This window comes from Mchenga conophoros, linkage group LG1, assembly GCF_057382185.1.
Source record: "Mchenga conophoros isolate Kocher_MC1m ecotype Shallow Benthic linkage group LG1, M_conophoros_male_GT1.1, whole genome shotgun sequence".
Classification (NCBI taxonomy): Eukaryota; Metazoa; Chordata; class Actinopteri; order Cichliformes; family Cichlidae; genus Mchenga; species Mchenga conophoros.
Genome location: NC_140526.1, coordinates 37,211,468 through 37,236,690, shown reverse-complemented (window position 1 = coordinate 37,236,690; position 25,223 = coordinate 37,211,468). Strand labels below are relative to the sequence as shown.

Sequence of the window (25,223 nt, the reverse complement as noted above, 5' to 3'; positions counted from 1 at the left end):
AAATCATTAAACTGGTACTTCCAGTGTAAACTGTTGCTAGCTAGTATACATACTGAAAGCTGTCTCCTAAATAAGGACCTTGTTGGAAAAAGTATTAAAAATAATCTTAATTGTCACTAATTTGCTTTGTCTCATGCTTTTAGTATCGGTCCAATATTATCATTGAAGTGTGACGTGTGAACATTTGATTTGGTTTCGTTTCACAAACATGAATCCTGACTTAATGTCCGTGTGAAAGCGTGCAGCTCTTAAACTGTTTTGTCGAGTGGGACAAAAAAACTTGATATCAGAAGTTTTCTAAAGGTGATCTTTTTGGTATGACATGAATGTAGCTTTAGCCTTCGATGAGCTTGTCCCAGAGGACGTTCTTGAACCGTCACGTCTTTGATAAGACTGTTTACAGCCACTTTAGAGACTTCAGATAACATTTTCATATTTGTGGTTATTTTTTGAATTGTAGACACGCCTGTAAATGTCACACGGATCATTTTTGGCAGCTCTTTGCCATAATTGACGACAAACAATTCAGAGATCCCATTCATGGCCGCCGTCCTTCCCAGTTAAGTGGAGGGTGTGTCTGTATTTGGGGGAAAAGGGGAATGTGTATAGCCTTGATAAAAGAGCCATTACTGAGCAGCCTTTGTGGAGCCTTTCACTGCTCCCATGTGCAGTGAAAGGGGGGGCTTGTTCCTGCCTGGCAGGCCCGAGCCCTGCGCTGTGGGTCCATCACCTCAGCCTCAATAGCAGGCCTGTCTGGAGACCCTGTGTCACGACTTCCTGAGAGGGAAGTTGTTTCAGCTGGTGGTTCGCTGGCTTCTCACGTTGGAAAATGTTGCTGTGAATGTTTCGTCACACAAGTGTTTTAACAAGAGCTTAGACGTGGATATTGCCTAAAAATGAGCCTCTGTACTTTGTATTTGATTGAATAAAGTCAGAGACAGTTTTCACAAGTGTGTGTGTGTGTGCGTGCGTGTGTGCGTGCGTGCGTGTGTGTGTGTGTTAAGGACAGTCTGTCTGTAGGAAGAAAGGAATCTTGTAATCAGCGTAGAGTTAACCTTGTGCTGTTTCTGAAGAGTGGGAGTGTTTCCTTAGCGAATGCAAACACAGGCTGTCTGTTCACAAGAACACATTTCATTTCACTGCCTTCACACTGTGACGTTACACAGATAAAACTCAGAGTAGTTTCATAACCAGTGTTAGAGCAGAAAAGTTCACCATGCTGTTACACGCCGCCATGATGCTTTGCTGCAGGGATCATTCCTCCTTTAATGAGTGTAAACTGACCCGTATTTAAGAGAATGAAAGGAGATGACAGGGTGATTTAAATTACATACTAACATTGGCTGGCTTCATATGTTGTTACTGGTAAGTGACATTTGCTGGTGGAATCTAGTCCACCAGTTGCGTCCCAGTGAGAGAGCTCAGCGTGTCTGCTCTGTGGCCCGGGGCTGACACTGTCACTCAGCGGGAATGCGCCTCCACAGTGTGACCTGGAAGAAATGAAATGTCACGCGTGAGGAATGCTGAGGGGTTAGCAGCACTAACCAGGTTAGGGGGGTTTGTTGTCTTGGAGCTGCAGAGAATTAATACTGATGTGTGAAACGGATCAACACAGGAAGGAAAGCTGTGCTCTTTCCCCCTGAGATCAAGTCAAGACACTAGTTGGATCCTTTTTAACTGTGAGGTTGGACCTTTTGGACCTGCGGCATTAATATTAAACCCGAGCAGGGCTTACTCCTTATTCATAATAACCAATGAATCAGGCTATGGTAGGAAAATGTTTCTGTGGAAACTTCTGATGGCCGATGTGTTTATATTTTAATGGCATTTATCCTGAAATAAAACTTGCTATACAAAAAGAACCGTTTTAGATGAAAGTGTTTTGCTCTTATTCTAATAGCAGGGGTGGCAGTCATGGAGGTGCAGTGTTGCTATCTGCACGTGCTAACACTAGCGTGCATTACATACAAAAAGTTGTTTGTGCTTTGGGTTAAAAACCAAAACTTCTCAGCTGTACTTCAGAGCAGGTTTCTGAGTATTTGCCAGAAAATGATCTCGAGAGCGGTCTTGCTAAGTGTGTTGAATTAGCTTATAGCTATCGGCTATGGTTAGCTTTGTCGCCTTTAAACCTATTGGGGGAAATCTAAACATCAAGACCAAATGTTCTTTGCATGCATCTGTGATATTTGCTTTTAAATGCTGTGAGCAATGACTCACTTTGTTTCATGGCCTTTAAGAGGCACTGCAGTGTTTCCATCTTCACTTGAAGTTGTGCTTTTTGTTGACTGTAATGCATGATACGTGTTTGTGCTGCCCTCCTTGCAGATGGATGGAGGCCTGCCTGGATGAGGACTTGCCTCCAACAACAGAGCTGGAGGAGGGGCTGAGAAACGGCGTTTATCTGGCCAAACTGGGCAACTTCTTTGCGCCGCAGACAGTTTCCCTCAAGAAGATTTATGACCGTGAGCAGACACGTTACAAGGTGAAAACATGCAGATGTTTATGCATTTGTCATTTATTTACTGTAATTTGTTACTGTGAGCCTTTGTTCTCCTCTGATGTAATACGTCTCTCTTACAGGCGACTGGTCTTCATTTTAGACACACAGACAATGTCATCCAGTGGCTCAACGCCATGGCAGAGAAGGGACTGCCAAAGGTAAGGCCGGCTCAAAGCCCACAGGGGACACAAATGTGCACAAACTGTCAGTTAAGCATTTACAACAGAGACTTACTGGATTGTGTTGGTTTTGCATATTGTCAGCCAGTTACGTGATGCCAGTGCTCACATTCAAAGCACATGCTTTGTTTGACATTTCAATTTCTCACCCTCAAGACATCAAATGATCCCAGGTAGCCTGAGCTAAGCTTGCAAAGAAGTTTTAGTTTATTGCTCAGAATGTTTGGAGACACTTACTTTACCTGATGAGCTTTTTTTTATCAACCAAGGTCATGATAGCAGCTACAGGTAATATCAGATTACAAATAAGATGCCAACCCCACAAAAAAGCAGTTCTTTATTTTTACTTTGTTCTTGCATTTGAGTGGGATGTCAGAAACTCTGTAATTTAAATTTCCTCAGGCATTGAGCTGTTTGTCTGACCTGAGTGGGTGTGGGTTTTTTTTCCTGATAATTCAAACCAAACGAATGAACAATCGGATGGAAAAAGAGCTCGATGGCCACGGCTGCCAGACGACAGAGAAGGATCCTCAGAGCAGCGCTGAAGTGCAGCTCACCAATACTCAGTTTAAAGAGCACTGCCGTCCCTGTGCATCGTGACAGAACGGTGCTTTACCCTCGTGTCAAATGTTTAAAATGAATCACTAAATGTAGCTTTTATATGAAAAGAATGAGTTTTAGGTTGATTCCCATTTTTGATGACAGCAGCGTTTTTCAGAGTGACTGATTGCTTCAAACAAGCTTTCCCTTCAGTGGACGTTGACTTTGATACTGTGGTCTGAACTCCTCGGACGCTCGGAGTGCTTTGGAGAAGTTGGCAGGTTTGTAAACTGTCCATTCAGGACAGTAAAGGAGCACTCAGCCTAAAATGAGGAAACACTGGCCTGTTGTAGTAACGAGGCTCCTTTGTGAGAAATTTCCACATGAGCAAACTGGCAGCGGGTCATTTAGTTGGACGTGAATAAAATCGACTATCAGACATGAAAATGACCCGCTGGTAGCTGTGTTAAATGTTTCATTCCAGTTGTGCCACAGAGGCAGCGCCAGGGCGTGTGAATAGAAGAGCTGCATTGAGTAATCCCACCATTGAGCTAATATACTGAGTCACTCCTGCACACATGCTGCGACATGATGAAGCCGTTGTCTCTGTGTTTCAGATCTTCTACCCTGAGACCACAGACATATATGACCGGAAGAACATGCCACGCTGCATCTACTGCATACATGCACTCAGGTTTGTGTCTCGTCCTTTGAGTTTGATTTGACAGTAAGGACCCAGCTTTAGCTGCCCTGCAGTTCAGACTGCTGCTGAGGCTCTTTTTTTAAAAGCATTAAAGCCTGGAGCGCTCAGCATATGGCGTGACTTTTGAAAAAGGCTCCAACAATGGGTCTGTGACACTGAGGTATCCAGCGGCACAGAGTATGTGCTCATTTGTTTTGATTGCACGCTCAGGTGTAAAGGATGTTGATGCCTTCAAAGCCAGCAGAGCAGATGTTGTCATTGCTCTGAGCTCTGTAATTACCCTCCTAAAGAAAACGCACACATGCACTGCCACAGAAATGTGCTCTACTGTAAACACTGAAGTGTGTGGTTTGTCCAACTGGTGCTGTGAGCAGCTGTACAGCAGCTTGTAAACCTTCACGGTTACTGTGGTGGTCGGTGTGTTAAGGCGGCTCTGAAACATCTTCTCAGATTAAGACATGGTGCCTCTGAAAACTGCCATCCCAAATCCTTCTTCTTCATCCTCTTGTGCTGCTGCTCTACTTCACAGCAAAACTAACTTTCCTACCTGTAACCTTCAGAGTTCACTTTTACACATCGCTGTTGTTCAGTCTAAATATCCTTTTAGCCCCAGGTCAGCTGAGATCATTTATAGGCACATGCTGAATAATCACGTCTCCTTGGTTTGAACCTCTTCACAGTGATAATTAAAAGTAGTATTTCCAGCCTTTAGCAAAGGCACATACAGTACTTTTCATATATTTCATACATATTGGCTGTTCACTATTTGTCGATTGCGTAACCAAAAATAAAACGAGTAGTAAAATCCTGGAGTTGTTGGAGGTGTCAGCCAAGCGCTGGTGTTTATATGCGTTCCTGTGGTGACGCTCATCTCTTCTTCTGCACATCTTCACTCATGTTTATACTCACTTCTTTTCTCCCCTGTGTTGCAGTCTGTACTTGTTCAAGTTGGGTCTGGCACCTCAGATCCAGGACCTGTATGGAAAAGTCGATTTCACTGGTAAGAGTGCGAGCCTGAACGTGCGCATCTGTTTTCCTCGTTTGCTTCTTATTAACGTCCTTATGTCGTCTTAAATCCAGACCACTGCCAAAGTTAGCGTGCCGCTTACAGGTAACCTGTGGTGCTCATTCTGTATTGTTATGGTTAAACATCACGCTGCTGGGTTTCTTCTGATTGGCTTCCACTTGTAAACAAAAGCTTGGAGCCGCTATGCAGGGAATACTTGTACACTTCCCCTGACCTCATCACGTGATGCTAAATGTCATGTCATTGCTATGAGCCTCCACCACTGTAACAACATACAGTAATATGTAAATCATGGTGAAACTGCCGTCAGCCTGAGAGCAGCACTGGCAGCGCTGTGAGTAAAGAGCGGAGGAGCTCCTGGAAATGTGAAAGTCATTAGTAACTGTCAGAGGGTTTCCTGTCAGCCCAGCTCAGCTCGCTGTCCCTGAGCCAGTCTCCAAAATCAGATTATCACACATGAGCCAGGAACAGTCTGTCTCTGCCCCCCCAACCCTACTCCTTTCTCTCTTTTTCCCTCTCCGCTGCGATCCGTGGATCTGTTCCATCTGCTCTGTCTTCTCTCTCCCAGAGGAGGAGATCAACAACATGAAGAGCGAGCTGGAAAAGTATGGAATCCAGATGCCCGCCTTCAGCAAGATTGGTGGGATCCTGGCCAATGAGCTCTCAGTGGATGAAGCGGCATGTAAGCAGGGGCTCGGGTGTCGCTGGGAGGGGGCGGGCTCTCAGAGCTTCTAATAAATGCTTTAATGAAACGGATGCATTTCTTCCCATCCGTCTCAGGATTATTCCAACTCAGGAATTTAGGACGTTTGATTGTTGATTAAGTAAGAAACCGTCGGCCTGCCTTTGTTTACTTCAGTCCAGTCCAAAGCCAACCTGACATCACTGCGTCAGATGGCATCTCTACAGCCACAGACAATCAGAAACAAACACGTCACGTTTGCGAATTCTTCCAATAAATGATTTCTTAAATGGAGACGTGATCGATAAAGATCTGTTGATGAGTGACGTCTTTACTGTGTCGTATATAACACCAGTTGAAAAGTGATTTCATTTAGTCAGCTGTGGCTTAAAGGACACAATTTTAACAGCCTGGTAAGGCAGCGATGTTACAATCCCACGTTTCAAAGTTTTTCCACAAAAACTAACAAAGTAAACGGTGTGACTGCTTCTCCTCCTCAGTGCACGCTGCTGTGATTGCCATAAATGAGGCCATTGACCAGGGCGTACCAGAGGGCACGCTGGCCGCTATGCAAAACCCCAACGCCATGCTGGTCAAACTGGATCCCAGCTGTGCTCAGCAGTACCACGACACGTTGTACCAGGCCAAAGGGAAGAAGGTGGCCAACTCACGCAAGCGGGTAACTGGATTTACCGTCCACTGCTTTCATAGCAGCCTGAGGCACATTATTTTATAATTAAAGATGAAGGGAGCTCATAGCAGTCGCGTCTGCTTTTTGATTAGAAAATAATTGAAGGTTCAGCCTGAAGATGGAAGAAAATGTTGGCATTAGTCTGCGATGTGCTGAGAATGGCTAAAACGAAGCACTGCCATACTGATGCACTTTGAATGCATGGCCCAAACATCCCTTTAAGCGCACAAACATCTTATTCTAGTATCATGCAGTGCAAACGTGTAACGTGCTGCTCTGCTCTCACAGCAAATGGAGAACGCCGAGGCAGAGAGGGACATCTACGATGAGCTTCTTACCCAGGCAGAAATCCAAGGCAATGTCAATAAGGTCAACGGTAAGCTACATCAGCACACACACACACTCTGTGGTATTTACTGGATTCTGTGGTGCACTCGTGGAAATGCCGACCTCTCTCCAACAGTGAACAATGCTTTGAGTGAAGCTGAACAGGCCTTGCTGAGTGGAGATGAGGATAAGTTGTATGAGGCGCTGAAGGCTATGGGCATTCAGAACCTGCAGCCCCAGAACAAAGCCTGGTACCTGAAACAGCTGCAGGGTGACCGAGAGAACAAAGAGCAGGTGGGGTCAACAGTCTAACAGCCACCACTGTAGCAAGCCTGCGTCCCTCTTTCCACATTAACCTGGTTTCTCCTTCTTAGACGTCTCCAGGAGAAGCCCTGACTAAGGACGAGCTGCAGAGCGGCGTGGACGTGGCCAACGGGATAGCAGAGAGCTACCTAAAGAGTACGACTGTAACAACTGTGTTATAAAAAAGTTATCTATGCGTTTGTAACTCGGTTCCTGTCTCTGTGCAGTGCTGAAAGCAGTGGAACGGATCAATAATGCAATCAGAGAAGGTGTGCCAGAAAAGACGGTGGAGGAGCTCATGAACCCTGACGCACAGCTGCCTGAGGTCTACCCGAGCGCTGCAGACCTCTACCAGAGAGAGCTAGCCAGCCTGCAGCAGCAGAGCCAAGAGGTACCCGGACCCAAAGCTCAGTGAATAATGTGAACGCTCACTGACACAGTTCTCAGCAGAGAAACGTGTTCGTGTGGCTTTAATGCCAATTACAGCAGCAGCTGACAGTCTTCCAGTTTATATCACAACAGGTGCTCTATTGGGATCCAGCCTGCTCTGATGATAGCACAGTTTATTTTATTTTTCACTGAGACGTACACAAAACAGAAAGGACACTAAAGTCTGCACAGACCGAGGTAGGAAGTACTCCTAACCCAAGTTCTCATCTATGTGAGAATATACTTTTTTTTTTTCCCCCAAAAAGTTTTTTCGTGTGTTTTCCACGACAGACATCAGAATCCGTCTTTTGTAGCACAGCATGTGCTCACCGTGATGGCAGCCATTGGGTTGTGAACTTGTCGTTGCCGTGTCTCCTTTGGCGCCAATCGTGACCTCATTGTGTGAGAGCGTCAACCACTAACCTATTAGCTAATGCTAGCAAGCCTGGTTAGCAAGCATAAAATGTGCAGGTGCAGTGTTGTCGTATCAAACTCACCGTACCAGTTTCTGTAACTAAGAAAGATTTTCTTTATTTCCACATGGAATACTTTGGTCCTGTTTTCCATGCTCCATGTTTGAATTCCCATTTCCTACCCGAGCATGGAGCCATGCTTGGTGTATATTTATTATATACTGGACTGGAAGCGGTGTGTATCTTACGACCTCCTTCATGACCGAGTAAACAGTGTAGTTGATTATTTTAGTAGCAATAATGGTAGTTTTACATATGAAGCGCTTTATGTTTCTGTCCCGCAGGGTAACCTTACCCACCCCGAGCTGCTCGTTGCCGTGGAGATGCTGTCATCGGTGGTGCTAATGAACGAGGCGCTGGACGTCGGAGACCGAGGGGCTCTCTGGAAACAACTGTCCAGCACCGTAACTGGACTCAGCAATGTTGAGGATGAGTACGCTCAGAGGTGAGCGCCTACGCCTGGCGTCATCAACACGTCCTTTGTCAAGTCTTGAGTGTTTCTGCGTGAACAAAAGCAGACGTGCAAACTCTTTACCCCTGTGCTCCTCAGATACATGGATGAACTGATGCGTCTCAAAGCAGCAGCCAGAGAGGAAGGGTCCGACTATCTGACCTGGAACGACATTCAGGCCTGCATCGACCAGGTCAACCTGGCTGTGCAGGAGGAGCATGAACGTAAGAGGCCACACGATCGCATCCATTCACGTCTTTGTCAGAAACTTGTGGCTGCTCGCTTGTTCACAGGTGTCTCACCTGGTAGATCGGTGTGTTTGCTGATCTCGTGTGTCCTCCCAGGATCAAACCACCACACCATGGAGCCACGATATTTCAGCAAAGTTTGAGATGATGTTCCTGATGCCATCCAAAAAATGCTGAACATCCTTCTGTTTTAAGGAGTTTCTGTCATTGATGACAGTCTTCCTAATTAAAAGTGTGATTTAGTGCCACGGTCTCAGACGTGCTCGTGCAGCAAACATAAACGCGTGGCGCTGCTAGATCATCGGTTTGACACTTTGATATAAAGTTTTTAAACCAACATCACCGTGGATGGCTCCACTGAACTGCCAATTATTGTACTTCCTCAAATGGCAGTCTAACAAACGCAGCCACGCCCCATAAACTCGCTGGTTAAAATGCTGCAGCTACATAAATGCTACATAAACATGAAAAGCTTTGTTCCAATTTCCCATCCATGGTAACAATACAACATATAGAGCCAGGTCAGGTAGAGCGAGCTGGAAACTTGGCGCTCGCGTCTCTCACCCCGTGTCATCACTTCTGCTCCCTCCCCGTAGTTATAAAAAAATAGATGGCTATGGACTCGAGACACCAGTCCACAAACAAATGAACAGAGTTTCTGGGTAAAACACAAACATACCCATGAATAGAACAGAATGATCTAAGCTCTGATCCATAAAATGTTTTCTTATTTGTTGTATGATATGTTCAAGTTTAAGAACATTTCAGCACCTTTATTAGTTATATTCCTTAGCTTTAGTTTAGTTATAGTGCACCTTTTTGTTAAATACTGCCACATCTTGAATTATCATTCAAGATGTGGCAGTATTTAACAAAAAGGTGCTTTTCCGTTGTCGTCCTATCAGAATCACACGTTTACAGACAGCCCAACACTTTCTGTGTGTGTCTGCTTCTGCATTTGTAGGAATTGCTGCCATTGGGTTGATCAATGAAGCCCTGGATGAGGGAGATCCTACGAAGACGCTGTCCATGCTGCAGAGCCCGTCAGCCAAGCTCACAGACGTGGACCCGTCGATTGCTCAGCACTACCATGACAAACTGCTGGAGGCCCGCAGGGAGAAGGCTCATGTAAGGACCTCATGTTCCTGATTTCTGCTGCGCAAAACTGAATAACGTGTTCGGCTGCATCTGCTAAGCATGGGCTGTGGATGGCAATTACTGCGTCACTCAGCCTCTATTTGCTTTTTGTGTGTATTCCTGTGAACATTATGCAAACAGGCTACAGTTTTAACTGCAGCTTAGACAGTTACAGCTTGGTTTTGGTTTTCTTTGACGTGACATGCGACGCATGTAGAAGACTTTAATCAACTTACTGACTTGTTTATATGAACTTAGTGCAATGTTGAGTCTTATTCAGATGGGATGGACTTGCTACTCTTGGGTCGACTAATGATCCTGGGCTATGCGAGGAGTGTTTGATTGTTCACACATCGTACTGTGTCACTAAAACACAGCTGTTGCAAATATTGCATGATTTAGTGTGTGTGTGTGGGGGGGGGGTGCACAAGAAGCTCACCAGGTGTCGTTCATGTGACTCTGTCCTCGGAGCGGTGCTTGATTCGAGTGGACGCTGATGTCATGTGTACCATCCCCCCTTACTTCCTGTCACACGTCTGTGTGGGACGTGTGCGCTTGTCTCCTTGCTCTCACTCTTTCCTGAGGCCTGACACGTCGTTTCTGTTGCTCCTCTTTGGTTGATCATTGATGGAGAGGCACCCGTGCTCTCTTTGACTCATTTGCCTGTGTTATCGTTACTGGATGGATGATGAGTCTGTGGAGGTTCTTGTGTGTTTGGGCGCGCTTGTGGTGAGGCAGTCAGTTTGCATATGATGTCACAGAACACTTGTGCTGTTTTCCTGTTGAAGCTGAAGCTCAGCTGCAGGAGCTGGTTAGAGCTTTACTGCCGTGCACAAAGGAAGTCCGCACTGACCAAAGGTCCCCTCCAGATTTCTCGAGCGTGGACTCGGTGCATTGCTTTTAGAAAGTAGTCTGTTTTTGCTCCAGCATAAACACTGATAAGGGAAATGTTCTTATCAAGTCACTGCCCACATTGTTTTCAAAGTCAACATCATCAGGTTCATCTAAAATCTGTAAAAACATCATATGGGAACTCACTTTGAGTACAGTCACCAGAGAAAAAAACCTGGATGGGAAAAGCAGCCAGCTATTTTCCTGCTGATTTCACAGGCATAGGAAATAACAAGCCAGTCTCAGTCGTTTGCTTCCATAAAAGGGCAGAAAGTTGACCGCTGCATTACAGCTGCTCGTCGTGTCAGCGGGCGAGTGCGGCTGATTGAAGTAACGAGCTGAAGACAGGAAGCGGTTAAAGCTTCCTGTTGGGTTTCAAAGGGTCGAAGTCAATGAGGTATTTCCCCGCCGCTGATGTCTCCAAGGGGCAGGGAATAGTGGGAATGTAAGGTGGCTGTTTCCAAGTAACGTGAGGTCAGGGCTTGCTTTGTTTTTTGCTGGATGTTGAGTTTGCGACTAGCTTCTTAGTGTCGCTCCTTTAACTCTGCAGAACAGTTAGTGAGAAGATATTTGGGCAGAAGCTGGCGTCTGTTGTGGGCAGAGGGCTGTGCCTAGATAAACAGCAGGAAGTCCTGCCCAGACTCCACTGACTAACAAGCTAAATATTCTCTCCTCATCCTCTTCATGTGATTGTAGCTGCAGTGTTTACAGTGTGCAGACTGTACTGTAGTTCTGCATGTGTGTGTTTCTCACGAGAGAGATTCATGTTTTCTAAGTATAGAAGAAAAGTCTAGATGGATGAATTATGGCCTCCCCCCCACCACCCCCCAGCTTTCACTTCCTCCCTTTCCACAGTGGGCTTGTATTGTGTGACAAACTTCATAAAGCTTTCACCCAAGTCCTCCTCCTCCACCCGCTGCCCACTCTGCCACCACACCCTGTCTAGCACCTCCTGCTAACTGCAGTGACTCATCGCCTGCAATCACCAGTTACAGCGCCAAAATGCAAACACACAAACAGTCATCGGCACCATCCCAGCTACGACTTTATTTACTATAACGACGGGGCTGGTTCGACTCCACACATGTGCGTGCTGCACAAGATGCGGGACCAGATTTTATCCGCCCTCTTCTTTCACACCTCCTGTTAATGCGTGGCACTAAATGTGAAGAGGCGGGGCGCACCAAGGAGGTGGGGGTGTTGTTGCCAAATGAGCTGCCTGCTCTCACCAGGCTCTGAAAAGCAGCGGGAACAAGCAGCAGCCAGCTCCTGCACTCTTTATACAGAGGCAGAGAGCGCCATCTGGATGCTGCTGTTTGCCACTGCATCTCATAACATTGTAGAAGTCGAGGTCTTGGAGTGGTTTGTATGGTGAACAAATGGCATGCTGGGCTACAGCTGTGAATGATTGCACTATGCAAATGTTCCATAAAGTAAAAATATGCACGGCAGGAGTTACATAAGATAAAAATATCACAGATAAATGACAGCGGCTTTCTGGGATTAACAAAGCATCTCTACAAAATCTGCTGTTCAGCTGTTGTGAAAATAATCTGTTTTTTTGAAAATGTATCTTTTAAATGCAATATTTAACCATTTTTGTGTCTCATTTAACTCTCAACATGCTGATATATGAAGGCAATTCTTTTCTGGTTGAGCAAAACCTACAAAGGGGCCGTAGTGTACTTTATTTTTTGTCATGTATGCTGGATTAGAATATTTCATATAATCAGGTCAGCATATAATAATAATAATAATAATAATAATAATAATAATACATTTTATTTAAATAGCGCCTTTCAAAGCACCCAAGGACACTGTACAACAGATAAAGACTGGAAATATACACAATGATAAAAATAGAAGATAAAAGTTAAAACATACAGAAATTTAAGAATAGGCAATTTTAAACAGATGAGTTTTAAGGGTGGACTTAAAAAGAGAGAATGAACTAATATTTCTGAGGTCCGGGGGTAGGGAATTCCAAAGTCGAGGGGCAGAGCAGCTAAAGGCCCTCCCTCCCATTGTGATCAGACGAGCAGAGGGAACAGAGAGAGAAAGAGAAGATGAAGATCTGAGGCAGCGGGATGGGAGCTTCATCTGTAATAATATGTAGAATAAATCCCTGTGAGCCAAAAGCTCAGGCTTTTTTTGTATTCTTGGCTCTTTGTCATGTCATAGATCGGGGATGTCCCTAATATGGTCATCATCTCAGATCCAAGCATGCACTTCCTGCTGTTAGCACTCTTCATCCTTATGTTGTGAGCAGCTCAGAGAGAGGTGACGGGAGCTCAAAGTGGCGTGTTTATGATTGGATTTGCTGTGTTTGTCTCAAAACATATTTTCATGTGTTCATCCAGGAGACACAGGATCCTTCTGCTGTGCTGTGGCTGGATGAGATCCAGGATGCCATTCTGAAAGCCAACCAGGACACAAAAGAGGCTTTGCAGTGTAAGAATACGTACATTTATGCCACACTTGTCTTCAGTAGTCTAGAGAGAACTAAAGCCTATCTATCTGCAGTCTCTCAGGCCATCCAGGCTGTTAACGAGGCGGTGGACAGCGGAGATGCAGCTCAGACGTTGGCCGCTCTGCGTGGTCCTGGAGCAGGACTGTATGGCGTCACGTCCGAGTGTGCGCAGACCTATCAGGACGACCTGGCCAAGATCAAACAGGAGAAAAAGAAGGAAGGTGAGGAGCCTGAGACGGATTAGTGATGTGGCGTTTTGATGAAACTCGCAACACTTGAAATAAGTAACACAGACTGTATATAAACGATGGAGACACCGCGATGTGCATAGTGAGGTCTTAGCGTTAGGAGGGTGGAGTACAAAGCCATCAGCTGCACAGGTGCACAGACTTACCTGCTGATTATTTCTAAGACACAAATATAGTGATAGAATTACTGATGGGGAGGTGGGTATTACTTTATCAGTGCCCTTAATATCTATTAAATATCTATTAAAAGGGGAACATCGACTTCGGGCTCAAGTGACTGTTAGAGGACCTGCAGCTTTCTGCACGAGCATTTCGTGTGGCTTTTCATGAACTCACGACTCTTTCTGTCTGTGTCAGAACCATGTAGAAATGGTTTGTTCCAGTCAGGCAATTGAATTTTTGCAAGGAAACACAAAAACCAAAAGAAGTGACTTTAGTGTCTGCTTTATGCTCGCAAAAAACACAAACCTGTTGGCCTTCATGTAAAATGCATACAGTTGAAGGCTCAGGCTGCCATAAGAAATGTGTTAGGGCTAATAAATAAAGTGCTAGCACATTACTACACTTCACAGCACAACTACGAGAGGAAACTTGCTTTTATCTTGCTTCCGTCCATCCTGTGTCTAGGTGATAATGGCAGTGAGTGGGTGAAACACTGGGTCAAGGGAGGACACAACTACTACTACAACCTGCAAACCAAGGAGGGCACCTGGGTGGAGCCAGAGAACTTCATTCAGAACAACACTCAGCTCAACAAGGAGGACATCCAGGTCGGCGTCTCTCCCAGGGAAGCTCTGCGGGTTCCCGGCTGTTTAACACACCTTTTAACTCTTTATTTTCTTCTGCCTGTCAGGGCGTGGTCTCTGGGGTAACCACGGCCTACAATCGAGAGCAGCTGTGGCTGGCCAATGAAACTCTAATAACCAAGTTACAAGCCCGCTGCCGTGGCTATCTGGTCCGAAAAGGCCAAAAGGAGAGGATGGAGTTCCTGAAATCCCAAGACCCTGCTGTTACCTGTATACAGGTGATATAGCCATGTTTACTGCCATCACGTTTGTGTGTAGATGGAAAGATGAGCCTGATGGAAGAAGTCATCATTTTTGGTCTCACTCGTTCTCAGGCTCACTGGAAAGGCTGCAAACAGAGGAAGGCGTTCAAAGACCGTAAGGAGTACCTGAAAGACCACACTGCTGAGGCCGTCAAGGTAAGCTTAGTGTGCGGCTCCATTCGTCTGCGTGTGATTAAATACGTGTGAAACTAACACATTCCTTTTATCTCTCTCAGATCCAGTCCATGGTTCGGATGCATCAAGCTCGTAAGAAGTATAAGGATCGTCTGAAGTACTTTGAAGATCACGTTAGTATTATTTGTTTCAGCCTCTGTCGTTTCAAATGAGCTGCCGCGGGACGCTCGAGAGAAGTCATTGTTCATCCTCTGCCACAATTTACATTGACGTAAACAAATTACTTGTTATTTAATGAAAGCTTTTTTACCGGGATATAAATCTCCTCTGACATTTCCTCTGGCTCCTGTGGCGTTCCAGGCGGTGGCTCATTTAGCACTTTGACACATGTGACCCTCTGCGGGTCCCTTTGGAGCTGTTTGTAATGAGCACCTTTGATCAAGCGGTTGTCACTTACAGATCAATGATGTGGTGAAGATTCAGGCTTTCATCAGAGCCAACAAGGCCAGGGACGACTACAAGACTTTGAGTAAGCAGGACCTGGGCTGTCAAACCAACTTTTCACGATTTAGGGGGGCCACCTGACATGTTCCTTATTTGTCTCCAGTCAGCGCTGACAATCCTCCGATGGGGGTGGTGAGGAAGTTCGTCCACCTGCTGGACCACAGCGACCAGGACTTCCAGGAGGAGTTGGAACTGATGCGGCTCCGTGAGGAGGTGGTCACCAACATCCGTTCCAACCAGCAGCTGGAGAACGACCTGAACCTGATGGACATCAAGATCGGCCTGCTGGTGAAGAACAAGATCACGTTGCAGGAGGTGGTGTCCCACAGTAAAAAGCTGACCAAGAAGAACAAGGGCCAGCTGTCGGACATGATGATGATGACCAAGCAGAAGGGAGGCCTGAAGGCTCTAAGCAAGGAAAAGCGGCTTAAACTGGAAGCCTACCAGTACCTCTTCTACCTGTTACAGGTAAGAACCCAGGACATCGCTGCACTTTGTTGTCTTTGCTACAGGACACTGATGCACAGAGGGAGGAGAAGTTTCCACCAGTTTGACTTCTCAGAGTCGCTTCTTTAGATGAATGAGAGTAATGTAAACAGATCTGACATTTTTCCTGTAAAGATACAAAGCACTGAGCATCACAGTATCCTCACAGCGTGTTACCGTGGATACATACTGTAAGGTTGTTAAATTTTCTGCGTCCTTTCAGACCAACCCCACGTATCTCGCCAAGCTGATCTTCCAGATGCCACAGAATAAATCCACCAAGTTCATGGACTCTGTAATCTTCACTCTGTATAACTATGCATCAAACCAGAGAGAGGAGTACCTGCTACTCAAGCTCTTCAAGACCGCCCTGCAGGAGGAGATCAAGTGAGAAGCCCGATGACCTTTCTAATTCACAAAGAAATGTCTTAAATTCAATAAAAGACTTGTCATCAACAACTGTGTGCAGGTCAAAAGTGGACCAGATGAAGGAGATTGTCACTGGAAATCCTACCGTAATCAAGATGGTAGTGAGCTTCCACAGAGGTGCACGGGGGCAGAATGCACTGCGGCAGATCCTGGCGCCAGTTGTCAAGGAGATCATGGATGACAAAACGCTAAACATCAAGACCGACCCAGTGGACATCTACAAGGGCTGGGTGAACCAGATGGAGTCTCAGACTGGAGAGGCCAGGTGAGGTGGAGGTGTCCTCCAGCATCTTGTTCTCCGAAAACTCAGAGACACCACCTGGAGCGGCACAATAACAAGATTTTAAAGAACACTAACTTGCACATATAGGTACATTAACCTTATTCTATGTATCCTCCCTCATACTGTTGTTTACAGTAAGCTGCCTTATGACGTCACTCCGGAGCAGGCCATGAGCCACGAGGAGGTGAGGACCAGACTGGAAGCCTCCATCAAGAACATGAAGACAATCACTGACAAATTCCTGTCTGCCATAATCGTCTCTGTGGAAAAGATTCCGTACGTTGCTCCCAACATCGCTTTTTTCTTCTTCAGTGCCCACCTCTGGCTTGTGTCACAGCATCTGTGTGTTTTATTTCAGATACGGGATGCGGTTCATCTCCAAAGTGCTGAAGGACACTCTGCATGAGAAGTTCCCAGATGCTACGGAGGATGAGCTGCTCAAGGTTTGCATCAGTCATTTGCAAGCTTAATGCTCTTGTTTATCCATGAGGGGCAGCCAATCAGGAGAAGGTTATCTCACACGGTGGGAGGAGCAGCTTAAATGTTGTGTTTCACACAGGACGAAGCATGTTAGCACTATGCTAACACCCAGCAGGTGTTATTTTGAAGTGTGAATCATGCAGACTACTTTAGTCGTGTTCAAGAACATCGGCATGTCTGTGCCTGTGCCGACTGTGCCTGTGTAAAACTGACAGTGCTACTGACACAGAGATGTGTGGCCCTAAGAGCATTACATGTTCAACCATGCTACACAGAAAGCACTCTGCATACAGCTCACTCTTTCACACTCTGACCTTTGACCTGGATCTTTCATAAGCCTCTCTTCTCCAGCCTTCTTCATCAATCATTTGCTTCGCTCTACTTTCACTGTTTGTTTCACACTCTTTCCTTTTTTCCCCCTCCGTACTCTGCTGTTGCTCTTCTCTCCCCGCCTCACCAACCAGCTCCATCCTTCCTTTCCATGTTACGGCCGACTGCTGACGCAAAGGTGAGCCATGCCACTCTTCTGGCTCTCCTTCTCTTACTGCTCCACTTGTTCCTTACACTTTTAAGCGCTCTTCTGCATGACACACTAGCACTTATCCTGGGAGTCTGTTCATTACCCTCATGACTAATGATCCTAAAGTAGAGGGGTTCCAACCATAACAGCATATACAGTCTTGGGTTAAGGCCTCCTTTCTATATAATTAACATTAAATCCGATGAAGTCATACCTGTTGATACCTGTTGTTGCTCAGTTAGTGTTTTCCAGTCTGAGGTTTTAGATCCCAAACTTTCTTTGTCTAATAGTTTTCTTCATAATAGAGACAAAGCTTTGAAATGCTGCTGATTTTTCTGGTGGTGATCATTAAGTTTACTTTGAAACTTTCAGATTGTGGGCAACCTTTTGTATTACCGCTACATGAACCCGGCCATCGTGGCTCCCGATGCCTTTGACATCATCGAGATGTCTGCTGGTGGTCAGCTGACCACCGAGCAGCGACGGAACCTGGGCTCTGTGGCCAAGATGCTGCAGCACGCTGCGTCCAACAAGATGTTCCTGGGAGATAACGCCCACCTCAATCCCATCAACGAATACCTTAGCACCTCCTACCAGAAGTTCAGGTCTGATACGATTATGAATGTGTGCACGTAGAACAGCTAAATAACAACCAAAACTGTTACTTTGTTACCGTTTCTGTTCCCCGTGACATTCTCCTCCTGTCTTCTGTCACAGGCGCTTCTTTCTGGCAGCGTGCGACGTCCCATCGCTCGAAGACAAGTTCAACGTGGATCAATACTCAGACTTGGTCACAGTCACCAAACCTGTCATCTACATCTCCATCGGAGAGATTATTAACACTCACACAGTGAGTTTGACTCACCTCATTCATCCATTTATCTCTCACTGACTGAGACTGAGGTGCCAAAGCGCTCGCTTTAAGGTGGTCTTGAAAAGTTTTGCCTGTACAGTACGAACACTGATCGGGTACTTGTACTTGAACTTGTATCCTTAGCTGCTGCTGGACCATCAGGATGCCATCGCCCCAGAGCACAATGACCCCATCCATGAGCTGCTTGAGGACCTAGGCGAGGTTCCCACTGTGGAGTCCCTCATTGGTGAGCTTTGTCGTTTTTTTTGTAATATTTAGGAATTAACAGTAATAAGACAAAACAAAATGAACAAAACCACTGGAAGTGGCAAACTGCTATATATGTATATTAGGGGTGCAACTATACTCGTATCGATATTGAACCGTTCGATACAGTGCTTTCGGTTCGGTACGCATATGTATCGAACAATACAACATTTTTAATTTATTTGATCAACTTTTCTTCTGACGATGCTGTCTGTGTTGAGCGCTCAGTGGATCTGCATTCGACTACTCCGCCTAGGCTGCACTCTCGAGTGCAGATCCACTGAGCGCAGCGCAAGCTAGCGAGACAGAAGTTAAGCTCTCCTTGCAACATGGCAAATTGAACCTGCCCCACCCTCATTCAGATCTGGCGTTTGGAACTATTTTGGTTTTCATGTGACGTATGACCCTGAAGGTAAGCGCGTCATGGACAAAAGTAAAACAGTATGTTGGATGTGCCATGCAATGCTCAATTACATGGGTGGGAACTACTGCGTTAGCGCAGTTAGCTCGTTAACGTGTTGACGCCGTCCAGCCCCACGCACGGGGCGATCCGCGGTAGCTCGTTAACGGAGATTTGCCGTGTTATGGCGTTAACGTCATTTCAACGAGATTAACCTGAAAGCACTAGTGGGAACACAACGAATATGACTGCACATTTACGCCGACATCATCCTAGTGCAAAGACAAAAACAACAAGCATGCTTCAAACTTTACCCGAGTCATTTAGACAGCTGTTAGCACAGGATTCTCCTTATGGGGACCTGATATGTTTAATATGCTGCTGAGAATATAGCCCAGAAGAAGCGTATAGTATAGCTTTTATATTGGAAAGAGCCATTTCTCTGTAATAAACTCTCTTTTCCAAAGATGAGTGATTTCTCGATCAGATTTATTATTTTATCCCTTTGTTGTTTCAGCAACATTAAATTTAAAAACTGTACGTTTGAGTTAAAATATATATTTATAATTTTAATAAATGACAAATTAAAAAGGCATGAACATTTTTTTTGTATCAAAAAAATATCGAACCGTGACACCAAAGTATCGAACCGAACCGTGAATTTTGTGTATCGTTGCACCCCTAATATATATATAATATAATATAACATAATATAATGTATATAACTGGTGAATAGCAAATATTTAAATGAACAACAAAAAAACTTGTTTTTACAGACTAAGGTTCATTAATGTTTGCTCATTCTTATCGTGGGCTGTAAGCTTGATGCCAAACACACCACATGCCTCTGTACAATAGGTACACCAATGGTATGTTTTTATTATTTAACATGAATTGCATATGCTCACATTAACTAGCTATAGTGTGTTAGTGTGAGGGGTGCATTCACACTCTGGGTGGCAAAGCAGACAGGCTGATTGATCTTCAAAGGACGATCACAGGGAGGGTGCAATCACAAGAACGAGTATGTGAGGTTAGCTATAAGGTTGTAGCACTTAGGTTTAGAGAGTGCTTCATGGAAAGAAATTTAAAGACATTTGTAGAAATATAAAACATCCAAGAAACGGCTGAAAACTTCCAAATCATTTCAAATCTATAAGAAACCCCTGGGTTGCAAAACCCTGTGAAACATATTTGTGACTAAGAGGAAGCGTCTGTCTGGGTCAAGCTTTCAAGGCCAACTAAATGTTTCAGTTTACAGGACCTTAAATGTTGGTAGAGTGGAATCGATCCCTAAATGACTTCAAATGTGTTGCTGAGCGTGGCTGCACCGTAAAACGTAACCACAGAACATTTTCCTCCAATGTTCTGTGGTTTTCATTTTGGTTTTCATATCCTGGCTTTTGGACTTCCTCTGGCCTAAAATATGCTGGCAGGGAACGTTTGTGTGAAAACAACAGGTCTGTCTGAAACGGTGGCTGTCTAAACCCTGCCTCCACTCTGCAGGTCACGGGTCAGGAACTCGTCAGTAGTTTACGATGCCTTGTTTTCTGTTGCACTCAGGTGAAAATCCTCTCCCCGCTGACGACCCCAACAAAGAGCTGATGGGCAAAACCGAAGTGTCGCTCACTCTCACGAATAAATTCGATGTCCCCGGTGAGGCCAACGCTGAGATGGACGCAAAGACGCTCCTGCTAAAGTGAGTTCAGACCGCAGAGTCCAAGTCAGCAGCTTGCTGTTTGTCGGATCTCTTTGACTTCTCACATCTCTGTCTTTGTGTTTCTCTCTCCAGCACCAAGAGGCTCATTGTGGATGTGATCCGGTTCCAGCCTGGGGAGACTCTGACCGAGATCCTGGACTCAACAGCCAGCCCAGAGCAGGTGGGGAGTGCATGACGTTGTGTGTTTCTGCACCAGGTCTCAGTAATCTGGATGGGTGATGACTGTAACCAAGTCAACATCTCAGCAGATGGTCCTGAGACATGTCTACTCAGCATGTTGTATCTGAGCGGAAAACTACTGAGCTGCCTTACGACCCAAAACAGGAACTGACTTTTACACATGACTCTTTGTCCTGTAGTTGGTGAATTACTAACACAAAACTGCAATAGCCACATATTTGGTAACATCCTCTTTCAATCAAAAGGAGTGAAGTTTATGGGAAATTAAAAACTCACTACAACTACTAGTGTAACAGTATTACTGCTGCCACTTCTGTTAATGACAGTTTTAAGACTCTGAACATAATGTGCAGGAGGCAGAGTACCAGCGGGCCATGCAGAGGAGAGCAATCAGAGATGCCAACACGCCTGAGAAGATGAAGCAGGTCAAACCGGTGGTGGACGACAGCCTGACGCTGCAGGGCAAGAAGGACAAGATCAAGAGTAACCTGCAGAGGCTGGCAGAGCTGGGGAAGGTCCACCCAGAGAACCGCTATCAGGACCTCATCAATGACATCGCCAAGGTAAAATAAACTGCTCGTCCCTTCAATGGACAAATAAGAGAGAGGCTGCCTCACGGGTTGTCGTTTCAATGTCTGCAGGACATCAGGAATCAGAGACGGTATCGGCAGCGGAGGAAAGCCGAGCTGGTGAAGCTTCAGCAGACCAACGCCGCCCTGAATTCAAAGAGCAACTTTTACAACGTGCAGATCGACTCCTACAATCAGTACATCAAGACCTGCATGGACAACCTGGCCAGCAAGGGCAAGTGAGTGACCTCCACTGTCTGCTGGTTGTTACTGCTGTCATGAGCTGCACTGCTGCTGGGGATACGGCGAAGTTTGTCACCTACATGTTGGTAAAGTTGTGCGTTTGTCAGTGCAAACCTCAGTACCACATCTGAAACATACCGCACTCAAACGTGCAGCGTAAATGGGCTTCAGACGTGACCTGAAAATGTCACATCCTGTATCCTTTCCCTCCGCAGACGAGCTTACAGCTCACGTCTGATTTGTGTCAAAACCAAAAATAGGAGCCAGTCTCTCACACTGGTCCTTGGACTCCTTGTTTTTGGGTTTTAATCTCTAATCACTGAGTGTTTTATAGCTGCCAGATTTTTTTAATGGACCATCGTTGCCTCTGAAGGTTCGAGGCAGGTTGAGCTTCATAATCTTTTCCTGGGGGATCAAAGATGTTCTTGGCCTGCCCGGCATCTTCTCTCACTGTTGGTGTGGCAGAAAGACCTCTTGATTGTGCCACATGTCTTCCCTCGGCAGACCTGGGGGGGACAAAGAAACAGAAACTGAACATGCACTTGACCTGATGGGCAACCTTCGGGCTTGTTCTCATCCTCAGCTCAGTGTGAGCGTTCGTTAGCACAAGCTGATGTTTGAGGCTCGTATCCGCCCATAACAGAAACACAGGCGTGGGCTGCTCGGTCAAATTTAAATCACGAAGCTGTCTTTTTGTTCGTCTTTTGGCTGTTTGAACTCTGTGAATGTGATGAAATTGCTGTTGTTACATACAGCATAAATCTTTGTTCTTTTCCTCCATTTAAATGCACGTTGGCGACTTGCGATGCGTCGTCTGCTGCATGGTGACCGTGCAGCATTGGCTTCAGTGTTTTTAAAGTCTGCATGTCACAGCCTAGAATACAATAGTGAGCCTTGAAGTCTGTGCTGAGAGCTGCTTTTATTGTACACTTGTGTGTCTTTCTTCTCAGGTTGTCAAAGAAACCAGGCGACAACAAGGCTAAGAAGAGCAAACAGGTTTCTCAGAAATACACAGCCGCCCGCCTGCACGAAAAGGGCGTGCTGATCTCCATAGAGGACCTGCAGCCCAACCAGTGAGTTGTGCAGCTGATCACGTATACAGTTAGCTTCATGAACAGCCCAAGGTTAGAAGTCTGCCGTTCCTCTGCTTTAAACAGCCGTCTTCTGCTCTTTTCTCATCGCAGGTTCAAGAATGCCATTTTTGAGATTTCCCCATCGGAGACGGTCGGAGTGTTTGACGTGAAGGCCAAGTTCATGGGCGTCCACTTGGAGACGTTACAGTTAGAATATCAGGTAGCGTTGCCTTTCTCAGCTTCGTTGGCTCTTCTCGTAGTAGCTTGACCAGCGACGTATTTTGTTTGAGCTCTTTGGGTTTTTGTTTCACAGGATCTGCTCCAGCTGCAGTATGAAGGCGTGGCAGTGATGAAGCTCTTCGACCGGGCCACCATTAACGTCAACCTGCTCATTTTCCTGCTCAACAAGAAATTTTATGGGAAATAGAAGAAAAAAAAGAGGAGAAAAAAGGGCTAGAGACACTGAAACCACAACCCCCCCTCTGAGGGTTGCTTTAAAGCCCTGACCAGAACCATGCTGTCTTACCTACACATTTCCTCCAGCACGTCTCCACTGTGCCTATACAAGTTTATGCATTATGTTTTATTACATGGATATGTAGTATCCTTTATTCTTAATGCAAAACCTCCATTACCCAAGTTTTTTCCTAGTGCCTCATCTCTCATTGAGGCTCGGTCAGAGGTTTAAGATTTGTAATTTCTGTTTTTGCTCTAAATACTCTGAATATGTTGTGCATGGGCTTAGATCTAAAAAGAAAAAAGTGTATTTTTTTTTATGTAAAGAGAGTTTTACGTCTTTTTCAGCTGTTAGTTCATCCGCTCACCTGACTGAGAAAAGCCCGATGAACATCATCGATGTGCATGCGCACTTTTCAGCAGGGTTGTAGTACACGGCACTTTGTCCAGGAAAAACTGAGAGAAAAGAAAACGATGGGCTCCTTATCTTTGATCGTGTGTTTATGGTGAAAGCGCTGCAGCCGTCTCTCTCTCTGATCATCTTCTCCTGGCTTTACTGTGACATCAGTCACCAAAATGTCCAATTCTAACACTGAGCTGCAGGAGTGTGATGTTACCTCTGAAGTCCAGGCTGCACTGGTGCTGATCTGGCTCTGAGGCCTTTCCTGTCTACAGACGGGTCAGTGGTTTTGAGTGGACTGAGCTGGCCGTGACTGCAGCCCTGCTGCTTCTCAGAACTGACCTGCCGTGCATTTGTGCTTCTGGCTCCCGCAAGAGAAGCAAGCGAAACGTGGAATCACACGAAACTGGGCAGACGTGCCGCTTTGCTGGCTTTCTCAGATAACTTACTGGAAATCATTATTTTTCTTTTTATCTTGTAGAACGATTTGTTACGTTATAAAATGGGTAAGCACAACATGATGCCTGATGAATTGTAAAACAAGATGGGATTTGGACTTGTAAGCTGAGCAGATGTTAAATACTGAGAATGCTTCTAGCGTTGAAAATACCTGGTCGCCATTATTTATATTTTATATGTTTTCAGTCTGCTGGAGCTGATGGTTGCACCATCACCCAACGAGCTCCAGTGTGCGTGCAGTGTTACAGCACCTTGTGGGCCCACTAGATGTCACTCTGCGCTGTCACGTCGTGGCGTTTGAGTGGTCCTTGAAGCGATTGTTTCAGCCAGGCTGAAAATCTGTGCAGACTTGGTGAAATCGATTTTGCTTCTCACGCAGACTCACTTTGATCGGAGGTGGCCACCTTGTGCTCGCTTCATTATTTGTTCTTCATTTGATGAAATGTGCTTGTTCCAGTTTCAGAATAAAGCTCTACCAATGCGCTGCCTTTTTCCTAATCTTACAGTTTTCGTGCAGGAAGAGAAGGCGTTTTCCCAAATGAGCATTTCCATTTTATGTTAAAACCACCTGTAAACCCACCTCCACTACACACACAACCAGAAGGAATGTGTAGTGAAATTACAACCCGCTTCCCATAAAGTTTGGATGTTGCGCAAAATGTTAATAAAATGGTGATTTTCAAATCTAGATTTGATTGACAATTAAAAAGAAAACATTAAACAGAAAATGTAACACTTTCAGAAAACGTTCAGTCCATTCTGACTACGGCAGCAGCGACATGCCTCAACAAAGCCCTGGAAAAGTAACAGACTGAGTATAAAAGGAGCATCTTGGAGAGGCAGAGGTTCAGCACTGCAGATCGCTCTTCCTCACTGTAGAATTGCAAAGACTTTGATGATCTCATCATCTGTGCTATGTAATAATATCTACATATTCTAGGAAGCTGAAGAATTCTCTGTGCAAGGATTTCTGAGCCCTCAGGCGGCACTTCAGTAAAAACCGATGTGATTCTGTCAGGGACACTTCCAGACATCACGGTGTCGTCTATTGATGCAGGTTCAAGCCCTGCGATGCGCAGACAAAGCCATACGTGAACCGGAAACACTGCTGTCTTAACATGGACCGAGGAAAAGTGGAAAACTGTTCTGTGGCCAGACAAATAGAAAATGTGAAATTTGTTTTGGAATACAAGGATGCTGCATCCTCTGGGATAAAGAGGAGAGGGACCTTCTGCTTCTCTGCACTACATTAGTGTTTCCACACGAGTGCTGAAAGGTAAAGGCAGGATTTGGAGCTCACATACTGCATCTATTACAACAGCGTGGCGTCACAATGGCAAAGTCCAGGTGCTAAACTTGCTCGCCTGCATTCCAAAGCTTCCATCAGCAGAAAACATTTGACGCATCGTGAAACGAAAG

The 25,223-nt window shown here is 45.5% G+C and overlaps 1 protein-coding gene across 1 annotated transcript in view; it reads left to right on the top strand.

Moving 5' to 3' along the window:
- Positions 1-24,288, top strand: part of iqgap1 (IQ motif containing GTPase activating protein 1) — a 42,151-nt gene extending 17,863 nt beyond the window's left edge. Inside the window, exons 3-37 of the mRNA XM_085276960.1 lie at positions 2,326-2,482; positions 2,581-2,658; positions 3,837-3,913; positions 4,855-4,922; positions 5,518-5,631; positions 6,132-6,310; positions 6,611-6,698; positions 6,786-6,943; positions 7,024-7,108; positions 7,180-7,343; positions 8,139-8,299; positions 8,405-8,529; positions 9,518-9,681; positions 12,942-13,032; positions 13,105-13,272; positions 13,927-14,069; positions 14,153-14,323; positions 14,420-14,503; positions 14,584-14,655; positions 14,942-15,011; positions 15,090-15,454; positions 15,696-15,859; positions 15,942-16,166; positions 16,320-16,460; positions 16,543-16,627; positions 17,557-17,789; positions 17,902-18,034; positions 18,182-18,284; positions 20,268-20,403; positions 20,497-20,584; positions 20,958-21,167; positions 21,246-21,412; positions 22,367-22,489; positions 22,601-22,709; positions 22,803-24,288. Of these exons, the coding sequence (XP_085133086.1) occupies positions 2,326-2,482; positions 2,581-2,658; positions 3,837-3,913; positions 4,855-4,922; positions 5,518-5,631; positions 6,132-6,310; positions 6,611-6,698; positions 6,786-6,943; positions 7,024-7,108; positions 7,180-7,343; positions 8,139-8,299; positions 8,405-8,529; positions 9,518-9,681; positions 12,942-13,032; positions 13,105-13,272; positions 13,927-14,069; positions 14,153-14,323; positions 14,420-14,503; positions 14,584-14,655; positions 14,942-15,011; positions 15,090-15,454; positions 15,696-15,859; positions 15,942-16,166; positions 16,320-16,460; positions 16,543-16,627; positions 17,557-17,789; positions 17,902-18,034; positions 18,182-18,284; positions 20,268-20,403; positions 20,497-20,584; positions 20,958-21,167; positions 21,246-21,412; positions 22,367-22,489; positions 22,601-22,709; positions 22,803-22,916 (4,813 nt within the window). The 3' untranslated portion in view covers positions 22,917-24,288. The remainder of the gene's footprint in view (positions 1-2,325; positions 2,483-2,580; positions 2,659-3,836; positions 3,914-4,854; positions 4,923-5,517; positions 5,632-6,131; positions 6,311-6,610; positions 6,699-6,785; positions 6,944-7,023; positions 7,109-7,179; positions 7,344-8,138; positions 8,300-8,404; positions 8,530-9,517; positions 9,682-12,941; positions 13,033-13,104; positions 13,273-13,926; positions 14,070-14,152; positions 14,324-14,419; positions 14,504-14,583; positions 14,656-14,941; positions 15,012-15,089; positions 15,455-15,695; positions 15,860-15,941; positions 16,167-16,319; positions 16,461-16,542; positions 16,628-17,556; positions 17,790-17,901; positions 18,035-18,181; positions 18,285-20,267; positions 20,404-20,496; positions 20,585-20,957; positions 21,168-21,245; positions 21,413-22,366; positions 22,490-22,600; positions 22,710-22,802) is intronic.
- The last annotated feature ends 935 nt before the right edge of the window (positions 24,289-25,223 follow it).